Raw genomic sequence first — 21787 nt, 5'->3', positions numbered from 1 at the left:
TGCCAAGTTTCATTTGACTCTCTGTTGTGATCTCATGTCAACTGGGTTCCGTGTCCTCCCTACTTGATTCATTATTAACAATATTCCAATAATTCCTGCTAATAAGGCTTCCCATCTTGTGCTATTATTAACAAAGACCTGGTCAGAAGTTATTAATTAACTACTAATTAAACCAAAGTGTGTCTTTTTTTACTCCCTTCTACACTTCGTGCTCATCGTTCCTCCCCACCCCACGCAGGATCTGTTTGCTCTCGACGTAGAGCCTTACCGATTCAGTGGTGTGAACATGACTGGCTTCAGGATCCTCAACACAGAGAACAGCCAGGTCGCCTCCATCACAGAGAAGTGGTCCATGGAACGACTGCAGGCCCCACCCAAACCTGACTCTGGTCTACTGGACGGCTTCATGACCGTAAGTCACACCAACATCGACACACACCAGTCATGAAGGGGCGGAGTCACTCATTATTTTCTGTTCTGCGTTTCTGAGATATTTATCCAAAGAGAAACTGATTTGTGAAAGTAGACAAAGCTCTAGAAGATGTTAGTATGTGTATTACTACAGTGGTATAGACAGAAATGATTTGAACCCTCAAAGACCCTCTTTTACTGTTCACTATGTCTGGCCGAGTGTGTGTTTGCTGTCAATAGACAATTTCGTGCTTACAGATCCACGATTCAGTAACCTGATTGGTCGAAGCAAATATGAGAAAGCGAAACTCCCCGTTTGCCCAGACTTGAGCTTGTCTGCCTTCAGACTTCAGATTAGTTATTTATAGACCGACCTGTAAGACTGCACCAAACAAGTGTCCATCTCTCCATTTATACACATATCGATTCATACATCTGTCTGTTCATCCATACATCCACACGCTCCTCATCCTCCAGCAACAAAACGATTCAGGGTTTGATTTTGCATTGTGTTTTGTTTATGTTGTTGATTGCATTTTCGCTCTGTGCAGTATTTGCCCTGTTTTCAGAGTGCAGCACGGCTTTTCCCTCCGTCCTAGTACAGGCAGTGAGTGTTTGAAACATGAATGGTGCTGGGAACCAGATAAGAAAGTGTTTAACCTCCAGGTGAAGGTTGGGGTGCTATAGTTCCTGACACCTTGAGATCTAGGCATGGTGTGTGATAAGGCGTGTGTGTGTGAGCGTGTGAGCGTGTGGGTTTGTGAATGTAATTGTCTTGATGGTTTTGTGCATGTGTGAGTTTGCGCATGTATTTGTGTGCGTGTGTCTGTGTGTGTGCGCGTGTGCCTGGCTTTATCTCTTGCTATGCCGCGCACTTTGTGTGCTTGTGTTTGCGTGCTTGTGTATGTGTGGGTGGGTGCCGCTCACTCCTGTGTTTGTGTGTTTGTGTGTGCGTTCGCATGCATCTCGCGAATAAGAGTGTGCGGTAGAGGGTGCAGTCATTGGGATTTGAAGCCTCCCTGATTGGGAGACACGGGCTGTAATAAGTGCTCCCTCTACATTCCCTGGGCTGTTTCTGCTGCTGCTGGTGCTGCAACACCACTCTCTTATCTGGGAGCCGAGCCAAAACACCATACCACCAGAGAGACACTCGATCGAACGAGTAGGAGCACCAGAAGAGAGGCGCACGGAGGGTGGGGGTGGAGAGAAAAGAGAAAGTAGAAAGATGAGGTGGCAGAGGCCACGGGAGAGCAGATGCCCGTCATGTTTTTGATTTTTTTGGGGGGGGTTTTGCTTTGATTCATTCAATGAAATTCAAAACCAAGGTGGTTTGAACGCTCTCCAGTAAAGCACACTGGCCCGCAACCAGTTGGAGAGCAGAACTGAAGTAATGAACAAACCGTCTGGGGGCTCACCTCTGGGAGCGTATTCCCTTCTATTCAAAGCTCTTGGTGGGCCACCAACAGCAGCTCTTTCCCGTGGAGAGGTTCTTTCTATGATTATTATTTATTTGGGAATTGATCAATAGAGTTTTTTCTCTCTATTCCTGCAACAATTCTGATCAGTAAATACCGGACCTCATCGACAAGTCAACACAAATCACACATTGTATTTGTATTTACGTAAACATGGGCGGGAGTGTGTACGCGTGGGTGCTTGAGTGATGTCTATGGATATCCACAGTGCGAATGTTCACTATCGACCAGTGAGCTTTCTTCTGATTGCCTTAGCTTTGCATTCTTCCACCATCTGTTCATCTCTTTGTACAAAATAACCAACATGCCGGTCTGACACCGCCGGCCGCCTGTTCTCCGATCGCTGCAGAGGATGAAGATTTATGTCCGAGCGCGGGGGGGGTGGGGGGGGGGGCGCTGTGCAGTGAACCTGCTCATCAGGGAATTAATTGCATATGAGTTTGAAGGTGGGGAATTGATTAATTAGACAAATGGTGATCAGTCAGCGGCTAATGCATATTGACATGGTGAAAGGTTCCGTAAACGTTTGATTAACGGCTTCATTTGTGTGCTGTATTTACGGCGGCATGTGCTTAGGCAGTGAACTGCTGATGTGTGGTTACTCACATGGCAGGGCTGGTGGGGGGGGGGGGGGGTCATGGAAACAGGATTGCGGCACCGGGGCAGGACCAAAGAAGGACCCCAAGGGCCTTAAGTGTTTTTATAGGATGCTCCTTCTTTCCTCTCCATTGTCTCGTCTCGTCGGGGTGTGAAAGCCAGGCCACCGTTTTCTCAACACTATCATCTTTTTAACTACTATGCAACCCTTTAGTCATTCAGCGGCCAGTTGTGTCTACAGCGACTAACAGGGGATTATTTTAGATGGACGTCGTTAAGAAGAAGGTAGGGGTTAGGGTATCGTCTTTATGGATGCCTACAGGTAGACTGTGGTCGGGTTCGAACCCAGGACCTTGGAAACCGAACACCGTGACCTCTATCCTGGCCCCATGATCTAAAGTATTTTAGCCTTCATTTTATATATTTTTTAGACACTACGTCCAAAAATGTTTTGAGGAATTTAATTGGTTGTTGATATCTCATTCTGTTTGTGTCCAGACTTGAATTGACCAAAGGGTGAAGCAAATCCACAACATAAAGGGAATATCTAATCAAAAGTGAAAACCCCTCCGGTTCTCCACTCCTATCAAAGCGGTCAAAACACACAGCAGAGGAACAAGGTACACAAACCAGTGCTAATGAGTAGAGTCTCACGAACCATCACTGTTCTTAAAGGTTTCGTACTTAAACGTTTGGCTGAGCATTGCGTCAAATACGTTGCTGTGAAAATAAAAATGCATTCATCTTTTCCATGGAGGGGCACTGAGTCCCCTTCCCTCTCCACGGCAGGTCCTTCAATCCGCGCTGTTCAAAGTGAAACCTGAGCACTCACCGTCACCAGCACCCGGGCCCGCGGGCGCCTGCTTAACTCAAAGCTAAATGGACTTTTATCATCCCTCACAAAAGCAACATTAATAATAAACAGACCAGCCAAAGTGTTCCGCCAAAAAAATAAACAAAAAATCGTTTTGTATTCACAAAGGTTTTGACTGAATCCGCACCTTGGGTCCTCCTAACGCAAGCTTCAATTAATGGGGGCTCCGTGCGGGGTCTCGCCCGCGTCACGGCTTAACCCAGGGCGCCTCGGTGACCTAACAAGCTTCTCTCGCCCATTAGCATAATGTCTCTGCCAGTTCATTAGCGCCGCCGCCGCCTGACTCGCTCTGCACGCGCTCAGTACGCCCGACCACTTGCATGACATAAAACACGGGGCATTTAGGGAAAACTACCTGCACACCTCCACCCAGCCCCTCCTAACCCCAACCCCCCGGCTTTCATCTACCCGACAAGTCTTACAATGAGAACCTTCTGCTCAGTCGTTACTACTTTAAACGCTTCTACTATCGACTTTGCTTCTATAGACGTTACTGCTATAGACACATTTAGTCAAAGTGTCTCACATTGAGAACCTTCTGAATCAGTCGTTAGTACTACTATAGACCCTACTACTATAGACGTTACTACTATCAACTCATTTAGTCAAAGTGTTTCACAGTGAGAACCTTCTGAATCAGTCGTTAGTACTACTATAGACCCTACTACTATAGACGTTACTACTATCAACTCATTTAGTCAAAGTGTCTCACAGTGAGAACCTTCTGAATCAGTCGTTAGTACTACTATAGACCCTACTACTATAGACGTTACTACTATCAACTCATTTAGTCAAAGTGTTTCACAGTGAGAACCTTCTGAATCAGTCGTTACTACTTTAAATGCTACTACTTTAGGCATTGCTACTATAGACACATTTAGTCAAAGTGTCTCCCAATGAATTCAGACGGAGGTAGTGATTGTCAAGGTATGGGTTATGGGGTACCCGCTCAGGAACGCCCATACATGGCAAGCGGCCGACATGAGGGAATCGAACACGGAACCGTTGGGCGGCTGGGAACACACCATAGCAACGACCCTGTCCTGTCCATGTCGTTGGTGTCATGTTTCGTTCCATGCGTGGACTCTGTGATTGTCGTTGCTATTCAGCGCATAACTGTCAGTCGTACGTCGCCGTGGAAACCATTTTTCAATCTCTGTATTGCTGGATTTCTTTGATGGAATGCAATTTCCCTTTTGACAGATATCATTTAAAGCCAGATTCAGGCAGAGATGTAAAAATAGACTCATAAATATATGCCAGACAGACATCAATCATATCCCACGGGTAAAACTCTTTCTAGGCATAATTCAAACATTTTAAACCAAAGCCATGCTACGGAGTGGAGAGAAACCACACAATATATGGCTAGCCGTTTTAGCTTTAAATGGTCTTAGCTTCACTCGGCGGACTTGAATTCTTAGTAGTAAGGGTACAATCTTCACTCATTCGAATTGAATTCTCACTAGTAAGAACAAAGTCGCAATGTCGCAATGGGTGACCTTGACATACAATGCTGATCAAATTAGCGTAGCCTGGCTGGCTTGGTGGGGTTTTGGGAATGGCAGTACGTTTTCTTGACAACAATAGGAGAGGTACGTGATGGTCAGCATTTTTATGTAAAGTTGCACTTCTGTTGCACATTCTGACTGGCTATCTAAATGAAAACCAGTCAGAATGGACCGAACACTGTTATTGACTCTTTTGAATTCTGAGTCTCCTGCCTTCTAACTGTGATTGGCTCAATGTTACACCTTTTGTGTTACCAGAGGAAAAGGTACTTTTTTCAGTTAACAATCACATTTTGTCTCTTCATATATTATCACATATCTCAAATTCAAATTATGAATAGTCTGAATAGCATTATAGATATATTCAAATTAATCGGTTGTCTGAATGATACTTAATTCATATAATATTACCATTAATTACCAGTTATATTTGTGATGGTAATATTATATTAATTAACTATTATATTGCTGATATCTGAAATGGAAATAATGACTAATTCTGACCGATATCTGTAATTCCCTTTCTACTAGTAAAGATTTAATTCTTCCTAGTCAAATTGCTATTTGTACAAGTAGGAATTAAAACATAGATATCCCAAATCCTCCTGAGATGACATTCCTACTAGCAAGAATGAAATTCTACTTGGTGACGCAAAGACTATTAGAGTATTAAAACGGCCTTGCATAACACAACACACCATGAATCAAAAAAGTGATGAAATGAATAAATGAAAGACCTAATAAATAGCAAGAATTAAAAGAGAACTTGAGAATGTAAAACCAAAACGGAGAGGTTAGATCTCATCCCTCCTGAACGTTACCATCCACGCCCGCCTCTCCCCAATTCATCTGCCAATCAAACCCTGTCTCCATGGAGACCTCAGTAAGTGGTGCTGTAGTGCCTGGGAAACAAGGCTGTCCTCTCCTGAAGGGTGAGAGAGGGCTAATAGGGCAAATGTGTTTAAGATGAGGCTGGTGAAAGGCGGATGGGGGCAGGCGAGAGATGGGATGGAGGCTTGTGAAATCCTAGATTACGCACAGATATGAGTCACGTTGGGAGTGCACTAGTCCTGTGGTTGTACAAAAGCAAAAAGAAAACACAATAAAAACGTCTGCTGTGATTAGAGAGGCACTTTACACTATATCACTATGTATGTTTCTCTGCACATTGGCCTGAATTCAGTATTATTTTAGTGCTTCAGCGCTTGGCGTTTGGGCAGACGATTGGACTATGCTTGTCTCCGCCTCTCAGATGAGGCATCAGCTTAGCTTTCTCCATCTGCTTCTCTGTGTGCATCAAACTATCTCCCTAATAAATCTCCCTCCCTCTCCCTCTCCCTCTCTCTCTGGCTGTCACACTTGGAACTGGCTCCCTTATTGCCCACATGCTGGAGGAAGAATTTGGCTGCGCAGCGCGGCGGGAATATATTCAGACAGCTGGCCAAGCAAGTGTTGTCGCTGGCGCTCCTGGCGTCACCCACGATGGCGAGGCCATCCACTCTGACGCCACCGCCGTCACCCACAAGCCTGACCTAGTGTTCTCTACCGGCTGGTTTTTGACTGGATTCATGGAAGGAAAAGCTAGGCTGAGCTATGCTAACAAAGCCATACATTGCTTTTTTTGTTACGTTCTGCCCAGATACTGGCATTGTTCACCCTGAACACTTAAATCAATTACATTCCTTGTTCATTGAGGTTTTCAAAGAAGGCCCTTCATTAATTTGATTATTTCCACTTTTTTTTCCCCCAGGTATACTGTACCGCATTTCTGTGCTTGGTTCTCATTTTTGCTAACACTTGATAATAACGTCCAGTCAATCCAAAATATGTATAGGCCTTTGGTTATTGATAAACTAATTGTGAACAAAGCATTGATAAACAGTAGTAAGTGATTAATATGTGCTAAGGATAGATCTGCCTACCAGTTTATCCCGTAGACTGCACCAACTGGTAAACTGATCCCATGAAACATCTGGGTGGACATTCCCAATTGTGATGTCGCTGGATGGTATATTTTGACATGGCTTGAAAAGACTGATCAACCTCACACCTAGGGGTAAAACCCTGGCCCATTAACAGATTGCTTATTGATCATCTATACATGTTTTGAATTGTTGTGATGCTTGCAGTAATAATAATAATAATAATAAATGAAATTGATATAGCGCTTAATATGGTACTCTAAGACGCTCAGTAGTATGCAACAGAGATGCATACATACTATAAGAGATGTGTAAGTCACAGGAAGTAGGAATTACACACACACACACACACACACACACACACACACACACAGACACACACACAGCCATAAACACACACACACACACACACACACGCACACACACACTGAACATGATTTAAACCAAGAATCTAAGTGATTGGTGAGGGTCGAGTGTGATGTCACGGGCAGAGTGGACATGAAATAGGGTTAGTGAGTCAGCTCGCGTTGGAAAGAACTGGAACAAAGATGATAATTCATCACGTACCTCCCACCTGCCCTTTGAGCGCCGAAAATAACCCTCTCCGTAACCTAGTTCATTCATGTGATCATCCATTGTTTTTGCGTCAGCCCGACCCACGTCTCCCCACGTCTCTTTAGTACGAATGCAAAATGCCAATATCCCCATAGTGGCTCCTTCTGCCTCCTTTCGCCTCTTCTTCAGTATGATCACCAGGAAGCGGCAGGCCTGTGTGAGGCTTATGTGGGTTATAGCTTAGTGACAGCCAGTGCCTACAGGCCATCATTAGACGCCTTACCCATGATGCTGCTGTCCCAGCTGGGTGCACCAGTGGCTTGGATAGGGTCTGCAAAGGACCGGCTCTAGCCACTTCGGTGCCCTCGGGGAGATTAGGATTTGATGCCCCCCCCCCGCCCACACACAGACACACACATATTCACTACAACCATCGCCGACACCACATTACCCCATTAGTACTGCCTCATCACAACCCACTCATCTACAGTAAAAATTTGTGCAGCCAACTTCAGACACTACAATGGTTTCAAGACCAAAATATATATTTGGATTTACATTTAGCAGGCATTTAGCAGATGCTTCATTGCAAAGCAACTTACAGCCATTCATATACACATTCACACACCGACGGCGTAGTCAACCATGCACATCGACAACCAGCTCGTCGGGAGCAGTTTGGGTTAGGTGTCTTGCTCGGGGAGACCTCAACACTCAGCTAGATGAGCAGGGGATCGAACTAGCAACCTTCCGGTTACAAATCGACAGTATTGAGTTACTGCCACCCCTACATTACAGTATTCATATTATAATTTATGATTGATCAATTATTTATTCTTGTGTTTATTTAGGCTGTCTGTGATGCACATCAAACGGTTAAACATTCCTAACCTCTCGTTAACGCAATGCAGCAAGTGAGGCTCAACGCCCAGCGGCAAGATATATTTGACATTTCTCCATTGAGGGCGACCAGCGGCCACCATAAGGTGGCGCTCTAGGCCACGGCCTGTATGACCCATCTAGAGGGCTCTGAAGCCCCTCTCCTGGGTCAGGGGAGGCAGAGAGGGCGTCTCATGACGTCCTGGGGTTAGTGAGCATCAGACCAGAGCATGGCAGACCTGGACTCTGCATGACTCTTGGGCTTTCTCTGACGTTCTGCTCCAACGTATAAAGGTATAGGGTTAAAATGATGTACTTTGTTTTATCAACTAGAAACACATAATTAGTCATAAGCCTTAACCCTTGCTTAGTTTCAAAGAAACATTTCCTATTTTTTGCCATTAAGCTGGACGATTTCGATAGCAGGCATTTTGAACAAATATATAAATATTTTCACAGATTTCCTTTTCTATCATTAAGTCTTGCCCTGATGACACAATGCAGCGCTGTCTCTTTGCTCATTATCAGCTTGTGGAGGGAAAAGCCCCATCAGATTCAGTTGACTGTTTAAGACTATTAGTTCTTCTGACAGTAGGCCTTTGTCATGGGACAGTGGGTCCTGCTAGTTAAGCAGTACGGCAGAGCTCTGCTTATAGCACAGTCTTAGGTCCAGTCAAGGGCTGCGCATGCACAGTGGGTAGCTTGACGGGAGCAGACCTGCCTTTAATTGGCCAAAGCCCTCCGTAACCCTTTAGATCTCTGGGCCGGTTCTGTGTGGGCTGAGATCTGAGGGAAGGAAGGGTGAGGATGAGGGAGGGTCTTCCCCCCACACCATATATCTTCAAAACCACATCCAGTCAGAACACTTCTGCTGGAGCAGTGCCATCTCTACCGATTTGAGGTCAGCCACAATAAAATCAACCTATGATAAGGGTTTCTGCAATAGCCTGGAAGGACACAAACATTTTCACTTCAGGTTATTGAAGATATAAATGTTTTTTTCTTTTTTCTTTATTCCTGGAATAGGACACAATATATTCCATTGCCGATATGTTTAGCATGGTAAAATGGGAGTTTACCCTTCCTGGCTCGGATGTCCATCTCTTTTAGTGTGCGACATAATTCCCTTTTCTTACTCTTGGCAGATCATCTCATTAAACACGGTTGATTTGCTTTAGGAGAATACTCTTATTTGGAGTCTGCAAAGTCAATTGCCTGCTTTAACAATAATGAGGCCAAACAGCTTCGCAGTGTCTGAGTCATCCCCGGCCAGACGACTGACGTCTCATTATCTCCCCCTTCTGTGACCTGTTGTCAAGGGAAGGATCGCGCTGCAACCGTTGAGTCTAACTGTGGATCTCAAAGCATTCTGATCCATGCACATACCGAGAGAACTGAGGCAGCAGCCTCGAGGCTCCGGCGACAAACCCTCGGAATGAAAAAGGAAACGACAGAATCAAAATATTTCAGCAGCCTGTTTGATTCTATTATTTTTTATTATTTTTCCCTTAGTACCTTGAACATGAGAGTGTCTCATCAAATGTCCACTTCCCCCGGCTACCAAGCCCCGCTTTAGCAGATGAATAGCAGCTCAAGCTGTCTCTCCTGGCCATGGTGGCTGAGGCCAGGCCAGCAGAGCCTACCGTCTGTGGAATGGATAATCACGGTCGCTAAGAGATGTGTGCTGTAGTCTAAAGATGTTTTAACTATCTCATCAGTCGATCTAATTACACAAACACCACCACTATGCTAATACTTTGCTTTCAACATCTTACTCTTTTTTCCTATCTTTCCTTCTCCCTGCCTTCTCATTGTTAAGCTTTTAATCGTCTTCTGTGAATATTGATGTTAAGTTTTTACTCCTTATCATGTAAAGTGTTTATGAATAATTAGAAAAGGGTTAAATAAACACAATTTATTATTACTATTAATACTACTACCTCTGCTTATACCACTTATGCTGCTCTTGCTGCTGCTGGGATTCTAACTCTGTCCAAGGAATTCTGAACCTTCGCACTACTCGAGAGCAAAAGAAGGATTAATTAAGTCATTAATTAAAACATGGACATTAGGAGGAAGCTAAATAATTAAAACTCAGTGTTCTGAACCAGCAAGCAGTTGTTCAGATTAAGAATTTGTGTCAGGGACACACATTCACAGTTAAAGGACATGCAGACCAAACTCAGTGTCTCTCAGTTTTGTGTTTCTTCAGAACTTTGTGTATACTTACCAGACATTAGCCATTATAATGTAATTTTTGTTGTGTACTTAGTTGTGTACTTAGCTACTGACCAAACACCATTTCCCATTATAATATAATATAAACCTTTTCAGGCCTTCCAGGACCTTAATATAGACATGACGATGTTTGTGCATACTAAAGTGTGAAAGTTTGCAGCATTTTACTTTAGCCATGAATGCATCCTTACAAAAACTCTGCAGTTTAAAGTACAAAGTGTGCTAATAATAATTTGTAGCTGACTTGACACTAGTATAACTGTTTGTGTATTGTTCTTTATATCGCTTCGATTTTTGTTGAGATACGACTGGATACGATTAAGCAGAGTGTCTACCGTCTTCAAATGTCATCTAGAATCAATCTTATGAATACAACGTCATTTGTTTAGTGGTATAATATATTTTGTTGGATTTATTTGAAATGGATACATTGAAACTGTGTGCTCAGGGCTGTTTTCTTTGTCTTCTTCTCAGTCGTTAAATGCCCTCCTTGTGTGTGTCTCTCTCTCTCTCTCTCTCTCTCTCTCTCTCTCTCTCTCTCTCTCTCTCTCTCTCTCACTCTCTCTCTCTCTCTCTCTCTCTCTCTCTCTCTCTCACTCTCTCTCTCTCTCTCTGTCTCTCTCTCTCTCTCTCTCTCTCTCTCTCTCTCTCTCTCTCTCTCTCTCTCTCTCTCTCTCTCTCGACATATACATATACTCCCTCTCTTAATATCTATATCTTTATCCTTTTCCTCCATTTTCTAACAGGAGGCATACACAGACCTAAGGAGACCATCAGGGATGGATTAGCTCTCTTATAGAACAAATGGGGCTGCTAAGCTCTTTGGCTAGAGCAAAACAAGCCCATTCTGTGCGGCTACGTATCAGGGAGAGCGCAGGAGCCCCACCTAACAGCCCTCCACGGTTTCGGCATGGTGTAAACAATCGCACAACTCCAAGGTTTTTCAATCAGCCAGCCTGTTTTAAAGCCATAACGCTTGATGACTTTCATCATGAGTTTAGCCATTAGCCTGGGGTTGCAAATTGACAAGTCTGGGTGAAGAGACGTAGGGGCATGTGTGTGTGTGCGGGGGGGGGTATTTGTGTGTGTTAATGTGTGTGTGTGTGTCTGTAAGTGTGTGTGTGGGGGGGTGTAGTGTGTGTATGTGTGTGTGTGTGTGTGTCGTGTGTGCGCATGTTTTTGTGTGTGTGTAGTTGTAAGTGTGTTTGTGTGTGTGTGTGTGTGGGTGTGTGCATGTGTTTGTGTGTTAGTGTCCGTGTGAGTATGTGTTTGTGTGTGTGTTAGTGTGTGTGCGTGTGTCTGCCTATGTGTGTGTGTGCGCGCCTGTGCGTGTGGTGGTGGGGGTGTTTTCGGTTGATCGTATCGCTAATGGAGAGCCCCCCCCCGCTGGGAGACGCCCAGGCAGGGAGGGAGGAGGTGTGGGAGGGGAGGAGACCACTCACGAGCACACATTTAGCGACTCAAATGGCCCGCCGCGGACAAGGGGAGCTATTGTCACCTCCGGCCCTTTCGCAGACTTCCGCCGCGATGAGGGAAGGAGGGGCCAAAAGAAAAGGGGGGAGTGGATGAGCCACTGAATCGAGATGACACATGGGTTTTGTTACATTTGCGATATCTGTAAAAACAGATGATCACAAACTGAAATAAAGGACAGGACGCAGGGAAGCGGCTGGGGGACAACAAAGGGAATGGCCCAGCATAGCGTTAGACCTTAGACATTAGAACCATTAGATCTACAGCTGAAACAGCTGATGATTTCCTATTTAACACTCCATTGGGTTTCTCCGCTTTGCTGCCTGCCTGGCCTGGCACTGTGATGGTCTCTCTCTCTTTGTCTCTCTCTCTCTCTCTCTCTCTCTCTCTCTCTCTCTCTCTCTGAAACAGTCCTCCCAAAAAGAGAGAGACAGAGAAAGGGAGTATGGGGGAGAACAAATGATGTGTTCTCCAAGTACACTAGAACACCTAACACTTTGTGCGGGCTTTGAGTGCACATATCTTTTTGTTTCAGTTCATTAAAAAAAAGTCATTTCAGAAAAAAGTTTGTATGGGTTCGGTATGGATTGTCGGGCGGGGAATCTCTAGGGTATGGGTGGGGGGTGGATGGTTGATGGGTGGGGTATTGTTGGGGTGTGGGTTGGGTGTGGGTGGGGTTTTGATGGGCCATGGCTGGGATGGGGGTGGTGGATGGAGGGGGTATAGATGGCTGATGGGTGGGGTATTGTTGGGGTGTGGGTGGGGTATTGATGAGCCATGGGTGGTATGGGGGTGGTGGATGGAGGGGGTGTAGATGGTGGGTCGGTGGGGTATTGATGGGGTTTTGATAGGCTATTGGTGGAGTGTGTGTGGTGGATGGATGGGGAAAGGGCTGGGGATGGATAGGAGGGTGGCTCTGTCAGAGTGTGTTGGTAATGAGACACAGTGGTCTTCTTTGGCCCACTTCTGGAGTGTTTGCCAAACAAAGAGCACTAACTCAATTAAGGAACCAGATTTCCCCCAGGAAGAGGGCGAATGTGAAATTATCCCTGCCTGTTAAACCTGCCACTTAATTTCACTCAAATTATTACTTATGATCCCTGGGACCTTGTGGCTAATTGTTTTGCTCTTTTCCTCCCAGTCACTCTTATTCTCTGTCTCTGCATGTCTCTCTCTCGCTCCTTCACTCCCTCTCCTTCTCGCTCTCCCTCAACCTCTCTCTCTCTCTCTCTCTCTCTCTCTCTCTCTCTCTCTCTCTCTCTCTCTCTCTCTCTCTCTCTCATTCAACCTCTCTCTCCCTCTGTCTTTCTCTCTCTCTTCAAACACTCCCCCTTCCTTCCCATCCACGCTCCCCTGCTTACCGTCTGCCAGCACGCATTGACAGAAACTATCTGTTCCGTCCATTTCACTGAAACAGCTTCATCCACGCATGGCAATGAGCGTTGGAGATATATACTAGTAGCAGCCTGGGGATTGAGTCAGAGCAACTGACTCAATCCTTGACTTCTACAATTCTTGACTTGTTTTGGCATGTGTTTTTTCTTTTGCTGCACAGTCCATGGTCTGGGTGGGGTTTTTAATGGTGCAACGCAAGGAGTTCATGAAGGTGATTGACCTCATGTTTGAGCGACATTGAGCTATCTCTCTCGGCTCATCGCTAATTAAAAGAGATCCTTAATCACAACGGGAGCATGAGCGGATTGGCTGCCGTGACAGCAGCCATCTTTGACATTGAGATAGAAAGAGCCTTCCTCAATGTCAACGTGATGTACTGCCTCTGAATCAATCTTGCAAGGATAGTAAATGAAAGAAGCAATGGGGGGCTAGCATGTCCACATGCCCACGATGACATTTCCCTTGCACCCTCAAAGACACACCCTCAAACACACACACACACACACACACACACACACACACACACACACACACACACACACACACACACACACACACACACACACACACACACACACACACACACACACACGCACACACACATTGTATAACATTGACATATGTACACTTGTGTCCCTACATGCTCCAAATAAGGCAAAACAATCTGTAAACTACAAACAGACATACACACACACACACACACACACACAAACATACACATGCACATACACGCACATACACATTCACACGCACATACACATTCACATGCACACACACACACACACACTCACACGCACACACACACAGGAATCTCAGCCAACTGACCTAGATCAACACATGCTTTGTGCATGTTGCCCGCGGACAGAACATAGCCATACACGGTTTTCTCTCTGCAGCTCCCGCAATGATACGACCCCCTCCCCCCCGCCCCCCACTCTCCTCGAGGAAATCTTAGGAGGAGGATTAGCTTTTGTAATTTGTGAATTGAATTTTATAGTCTCTTTTTAATCAACACACTTGCACCAACCCCACACACACACACACACACACACACACACACACACACACACACACACACACACACACACACACACACACAGACACACACACACACACACACACACACACACACACACACACACACACACACACACACACAGACACACACACACACACACACACACACACACACACACACACACACACACACACACACACACAATAGAAAAAAACTGGGAAAGAGGTGGGAATTAGCATGTTGGGTGAAAAGGAATTAAAAGGGAAAACCTCTAACAAACTCCTCATCTCGGGGTAGTTGGGGAAATTGGGCGGACTAAAGTAAATGGAAGAATAATTAAGAAAAGTAAATCTATTAGTGTTTGCTAATGAATTTAAATAGCAAGCTATCCCTCTCTCTGAGGTAAAGATAATGTTATACCATGTTGTCCCAACGATGCAGTTCTGCTGTTTTGCTGCTAAGCTGCAAAGGGCTGTTAAATACACACCCGGGCGATGAAACTCTCTGTAATGGACTCTGTGTTGATGCTGTAGGTGGTACCTCACTGTTTATTGTATTCTTTTTTTTTTTGCCTACTGTTAGAAACGTACGAAGCCCTTTAGGTTTTATTTTATTTTTCTTGGCTTACAGGGCAGTTATACAGCGATCCGCACTTGGTGTTTGGCATGATTGGATTTTCTGCTCCCGTCAATAGCTTTGATTTAGACACTTGTCAGGACATTTTTCAGTCGTGACAAGTCAACTACAGGCCGACTGGTGGCCAAGGCAACTCTACATGCACACATTGTAACACTGCTCTGATACTGCTTGTAGTTACTTCATTAGCGGGATCACACAAGCATATTTCACATGCACACACATTGCAAATGTAAAAACAACCATCACACTATCCATTTTTTTGATGAGACGTGTAATAAACAAAATTAACTAGGACATGCATTCAACTCCTTATGTAAAAATTGCCATGTATGCATTCCATTATTTAACTTATGATTAACTATGATTAACTTATTAAGTCCAGATTTTAAATATAAATATTTGTGCATCGGTTGCGTATGCATCTGACAAATATGTATCATCCCTCGTGTGAATATAACCATTTCCTAATGCATTTGTGAATCCCCATCACAGCCTGTCAACAGACCCTCATCCCATTACAGCAGGAAGCCATTCACCATGAGCGTAAATAATGCCTGCGTATATCAACACCAGGCCGCCGTAAGCATATGCCTGCGCTGGCTTTGTCATTGACCAGTGTCCCCATCACATTGGCCTGAACCCCTGCATACCCTATAGAGCCTCACCACACCGCATATTAGCTTGTAGTCATTCTCCTTGCAAGTTGTCTCCATCACACTTATGTCAGCCAGCACGTCATCTACAGGAGTCATTTCCTGGGGGCCGGCGGGTAGGGGGGGAGATTGCCGGGAACATACTGTGATGGGATATAAAGAGACACACATTGTCATTACAAAGGAAAGCCAGCAATGGTAATGATTTGCTGTTACACAGTCAATTTCCTCCCCTATTGAGGCACACTGTTATGACACCGTTCAACTGCAGCGGTGTCGCATTGCTGTCATTCTTCAGTGTTTTTCTTTTATATCCTAAGATTCTCGTTCAGTTTTATTTGTATCTCCTATTGTTTTTTCCCTTTTTTTTTCTAACCGACACAGAAATTGTATTTTAGGTTAACAGAGCTTTCCTTATTTGAAAGGGGGTGGTCACCGGAGGCAGTTCTGAGTGGAAAAGTGGTTGCCATGGGAAAGATTTCGGAGAAAACATTAGATTTTCTGTGAGAGAATAAGACTCAAACCCATCTGGAACTCAGCCTCCGGCAGAGTAGCTGAAATAAACAGGAGCCTGCAGGCAGGCCGGTGCCTACCCTTCTCCCGTCTGTTTCTTTATTTGTCTTCGGTTTAAGGTTCCACTCAAGGTTGGAGAATGCATGAAAGCAAGGAAGGAAGCAAATATGTTTCCCCGTGTCAAAATAAATAAAACACGATATACGGTCGACAGGCTGAAAATACATCTCAAAGACCGTTGAGCATGATGGCCGTCTTCCTCTGAATAACTGGGCTGGTAGTGGGAGGGGCGAAGGTGCTGTTGGTGGGAGTGGCTGGAGGTTGTGGTGGGAGGGGCTTGTGGTCGCTGCTGGAGAGCCTACTGTGCTAGTGGTGGGAGGGGTTGGTGTTTGTTGTGGGAGGCAATATGATGTTGGTGTTGGGAGGGCCTGGTGGTAGTGGAGGGATGGGCTAGGGTGGTAGTGGGAGGGACTATTGTGCTAGTGATGGGAGTGGCTACAGTGGTATTGGTGGGAAGGTTCTGCTGGTGATTGTGGGTGGGGCTATTGTGGAGGTGGTCTAAGAGGCTGGTCATGGAAGGGGCTACGATGATAGGGTTGAGAGGGGCAGAAGTGGTATAGGTGGGACAGATGTGACAATCCCAGAAGGATGTTGGGTACGCACTAAGCTCTTGTAATTGACGGCCTCAGAAGCGATTGCACGTGCCCTCTCTTTCACCTTGTACTCCCCAGAGTCCCAGCAACACATGTTACCGTCTCGGATCCAGCAGTCCTACTGCGTCATTGCAGAACTTCTGGGCGAAGACTTCACAGAGTCTGAGCCGTTAACAAACCACGGAGTCAGAGGGGCGGAGTTAGGCCTTGTTTCCTGTTTCGTCACGTACACATCCTACTTAAAAGAAATGTATTCCCACTAGTGGATGAAGCATTCAGAGGGTGACTTCCATAAGTGCATTTCCAGTTTGTGTTCGCCAATTACGTATTTACAGAGCCCCGCCTCCAACAGCATGACTGGAGGAAACAAACATGAAGGGAACATTTTTGAATTCATTTGAATCTGAAGTCTGATTCGGGAGAAATTGTTACCCAACAAGCCGGAGGGGGGGGCGCACAATCTATGTCAGCAGTCCGCAGTCTGGCCCACCTTTATGATTGGTTTAGCACCGCAAAGCCACTTTGTTATAGAGTGCTCAGATATCGATACGGTTCCCCTGTGATGGGGGTTGTTGCTGAGCAGGAAAACCACTAGGCTAGAGGAAAAAAGGGCAATAACAAGACTGTTGGGAGAATGCATTGAGGAATCCTTCCCATGGACACACAAACGTCTTCACACACACACACATACACACGAACATGCTAATATGTCTGCACATACATGGACATGCACACCCATCCACACACATGCACACACACATGCACACACACACACACACACACACACACTCAGATATACAGATATTTCTGCACACCCAGACACTCACACAAGCACACATGTCTGCACAAACAGACACAAACATGCACGCACGCAAACACACAACAGACACACAACCACACACGGTATATTTCCTACAGATGCATATCAATTAATCATTCCTCGTGCAACCACAACACAACGCTACAGAACTCGGCGACAATCAAACAGATGTGTTTGGATCGTGATCTGGCCCCCCCACTATTCTCAGCAGTGTGGAGGGTACGAGATAGATTCTGTTGGGTTGAAAAAGTAAAGCAGAGAACGTGAGAGAGAACCAGAAAAACTAAACACTGAACAGCATGAGGGAGTTTTTGTAGTGGAGGTGTGCTACAACCGCCACGACTGTCTGGCAAGGAGCAGAATGAGGACATGCAGACTCAAGGTGAGGCAGAGGGCGAGGTGGGGTTGATGGCGGTGGGGAGACGGGGAGACGGGGGAGGGGGGGAGGTGAGTTCAGCCCTCACAGCAGAGCGAGCGGGGGGGGGGGAGCCGTGTGAGACCTTTGGGAGTCGTGTTGCTTTAATCAGAGTCTGGAGCAGCCGCCCCACCAGCAACAGAAGTGATGACAGACCCTGGAGGTTTTCCACGGCATCACATCCCATTACAGGCCGTTCCCCAAACAATGCAGCCGCCCCAACGACCGGGCCTGAAATAACAGATAACCCTGCCAGATCACATCATCATTTGACTGGCTGCGGTCTTAATCTGCCTCATCCTCTCGCGCTAATGAAGCTAATGGAGGGAATAAGCGACATGTTCTTTCTTCTCCCCCTCACTGTCACGTCAGCCCGTCCGCCTAATGGCCCTGCTGCTGATCTCATGTGTGTGGAGAGATCAGATCCCATGCAGGAGATATGTGTGTGTGTGTGTGTGTGTCTGCATGTATGAGTGCATGGCTTGTTTTTATAGTTTTTTTGTTAGCGTATAAAAAGGAGAAGGGGGCATATAAATTAGCATATGGGGCTAACGAAAAGGTTGTGCATGAATTCTGCATTTGGGTCATTTCCATTTTCCTCTCCTTCTCTACTCACTGTTGTGCAGGATTGGTTGTATATCCTCTGTAGCGAGCCAGCCGTTTTGACAGTGTGTTGTGTGTTCTATGTGTGTGTGCACTGCTGATGCATAAGCTAAGGGCTGTCCCCTGGGGCCTAGTTCTCACTGAGAACGGTTCCCGTATTGATCAGGCAGTCACTTTGTTCCTCCTGATCTATAGTTTTGGGCAGGGTGGACGTCAGACACGATTAAACGGCCTATAAAAGGCTGAGGAAATGGACTGCGTCTACATTCTCCCCATTCCTAAATCCCCACCGCACACGTCCTCCCTAAACCATTCTCAGGCCTATCTCACCTGATACGGTTTGTAATCACCGGCCGCGCACCGGCTGCTTCATTTGATACTCCCACCATACTTTACAGCAACGATCCGTTGTGCCGGAGACCAGCCTGCTTGCGCCATCATCCGAAGCTCAACCCGTGGGAGAAGGGAGACCACTGTGTGTGAGTGTGTCTGTGTGTACGTGTGTGTTGCCACCAGAGTTGATTGTTTATGTGCGCCTGCAACATCAACATGACACATTACACCACCGAACCTGGGCGCTGCCAGCAAGCTCCAACTACGATCGCTGTCACCCCGTTGTGCTGGCAAACACAAACAAGAGACAGGAAGGGAGGACTCGGCCTGCAGGGAAAACACTCCACGTCACCATCTCCTCGGGGAGATGGTGACGTTTTCGCCAGCGGTGCTTTCCCAGCCGTGACGTGACAACGCTAGGCTGTGACGCATCGTGCGTCATCAGGGCTTGACCTTGGCCGCAGCGGCGATCGTATGACCTCTCCATTGTAGAACACCGAGGGTGAGGATTGAGTGATCCTGTTGTTGTTGCTGTGGTTAGCAAATGGGGGAGAAGGGATTATCACTCGGAGCACTCGGATGGCTGGCCACGATTCGAATGCCGTTTAGCCCCAGAAAACGCTACTCCGTGGTCTCAGTCGCCACCTTGCTCGGCTGCTGCCCGTGTCACACCCACCGCCGCCGTCTCTTCGAGGTGTTTATGTTTCAATCAAAGGAGCTACAGCGGCGTGACCGCGGGCCCTTCTGCATGGCCAACCCCTCCGAATCCCCGGCTGCACACCACCAGAGTATCGGCAGCCATTTTATTCCTTGTTTCAAGAAACGAGGTGTTCAGTGTATTATTCCCCGGTATCTCCCAGCCCTGTGAGCAGCCCTGACATCTCTAAAAAACATTTCTTCAATCAAAAACGAGACGGTCCGGAGATGACACACTAACCTGGTCTCTGAGCCCACAGATAAAGCAATTTTTTACCACTTTGTTACCATGGCAATGCTGATGAGCGAGGCCAGCCGGCAACAATGGTGCCAACGCGTCAGGGTATTTTGGGTTATTTAACAATCCATAAAAAATGTAGAGTTGGGGAGATTTAATAAATCACTTTCCATTTGCTCATGGAGAACAGAAAGGGAGAAAACAAGGTGGAGGAATAGACAGGGCTACTCCTTTTGTTGTCTGGCACCTGGGAAAAGCAGCTTTTCAAGCGTTTAGCTTTAATTTCATTCAGCGGTGACATAATTGATTTTAATGAGATGTTTATGGAGAGAAGTGGCGGCGGCGCTGAATCACTCACGAGACCCCATCCCCGATGTGCACTTATGAGGCGCACCGAATGAGAGAAGAAAGAGAGTCAAACACGCATGTGTCAGTGCAGCTGCCTACAATGCCCACCAACATGACACCATCCCCCCAACCACTCACACCCACACCCACCCATCAGACACCCTCCAGCGTTCTCCTGCAGTCACCAACACCAGGTCCCTGCCATCTCTAGCTCCTAGCTCCCTCGCTCCTCTCTCCCTAGCTAGCGAAAATAAATATTTGCCTGCCTGCTTGGAATCAAAAAATACCTTCTTCTTTTTTGTCTCATCCATTCTAGATTTTCTTTTCTCGAGCAGTGGGACGTGTTTGCGAACAGGCAGACCTCCATGCTGCGCAGTTCAAAATCGGATGTGTATCTCCTCAGTCGGGAAATGCGTCGCAGTGGGCAGCGTCGGGTCTCTTAAACCATTACAGCCCTCACACCGGCTCACCATGTCACCCGACGAGAATTGAATGGCAGAGTGTTACATTGTTGTTATGAGGACTCTCTCTCTCTCTGCCCACCCCACCCCGTGCACACAACAGGGGGCCCCGAGCTCCTGTGTGTATGTGTCTTCGTGATTTTTTGAGTGTCTGTGTGTTGGCGACTCACAACTCGGTGATCACGGTGTGACTAGCGGCCGGCGGCGGCTGCGAGGCGTGCTAGCGAGCCGCCGTGTAGCTGACAATCACATGTCACTCGGAGCCCCTCCCCTGTTCCAGCTGCCAGCCTCCCTTCTCTTCCCCTCCCTGCCCCTCCCTTCCCTTCCTTTCCTTTCCTTCTCCTATTCATCCTTCCCCCTTCCTTCTCCTTCCTAACCTCCTCCTTCCCCTTCCACCTCCATCCCCTTCCTCCCTCTTCCCCTTCCTCCTCCTTCCGCTTCCTTCCTATTCCCCCTCCTTCCGCTTCCTTCCTATTCCCCCTCCTCCTCCTTCCGCTTCCTTCCTCTTCCCCTTCCTTCCCCCTTCGTCCCCTTCCTTCCTCTTCCCCTTCCTTCCTTTTCCCCTTCCGTCCTCTTCCCCTTCCTTCCTCCTTCTTCCCCTTCCTTCCTCTTCCCATGCCTAACCTTTCCGTTCACTGCCTCTCCCTTCCTCTTCCCGGTACGGTCCCTTCCTTCACCTTCATCTTCGCCGTGCTTCCCCTTCTTTCCTCTTCCTACCCCTTCTTCCTCAACTTCCTGCCCCTTCCTTACTCTTCCTTCCTCTTCCTTCCCCATCTTTCCTGCCCCACCCCCTCCCCAACCCTCACATCAGTCCAACACATGTCCTCCAGGTGACACCCATACTGCAAAGAATTATTACATTATTTGACTAATATTTCTAGTGAGTATTTTCCTGGTGAAGGTCCTTCCTTCACCAGGGACGACGACGGCCTCCAGATATTATTTGTTTATTATTCAAAACAGCAAAACATACAATTGTATAAATCATCTTTGCAATCAAGCAAAATCATTGACGTCCACACACACATACAGGCACAGAGCCTGAACATATGAGCAGACATCCAGGT

At 46.5% G+C, this 21787-nt stretch overlaps 1 protein-coding gene across 3 annotated transcripts in view; it reads left to right on the top strand.

The window, feature by feature from the left end:
* Positions 1 to 21787, top strand: part of grik2 (glutamate receptor, ionotropic, kainate 2) — a 123191-nt gene that overhangs the window by 48275 nt on the left and 53129 nt on the right. For all 3 annotated transcript variants that reach the window (XM_030370962.1, XM_030370961.1, XM_030370963.1), the window contains one exon: positions 239 to 412. In XM_030370962.1, the coding sequence (XP_030226822.1) occupies positions 239 to 412 (174 nt within the window). The remainder of the gene's footprint in view (positions 1 to 238; positions 413 to 21787) is intronic.

Source organism: Gadus morhua, chromosome 11 (assembly GCF_902167405.1).
Source record: "Gadus morhua chromosome 11, gadMor3.0, whole genome shotgun sequence".
Lineage (NCBI taxonomy): Eukaryota > Metazoa > Chordata > Actinopteri > Gadiformes > Gadidae > Gadus > Gadus morhua.
The sequence above is the reverse complement of the archived record's forward strand: the minus strand, read 5'-3'. Positions and strand labels throughout refer to the sequence as shown.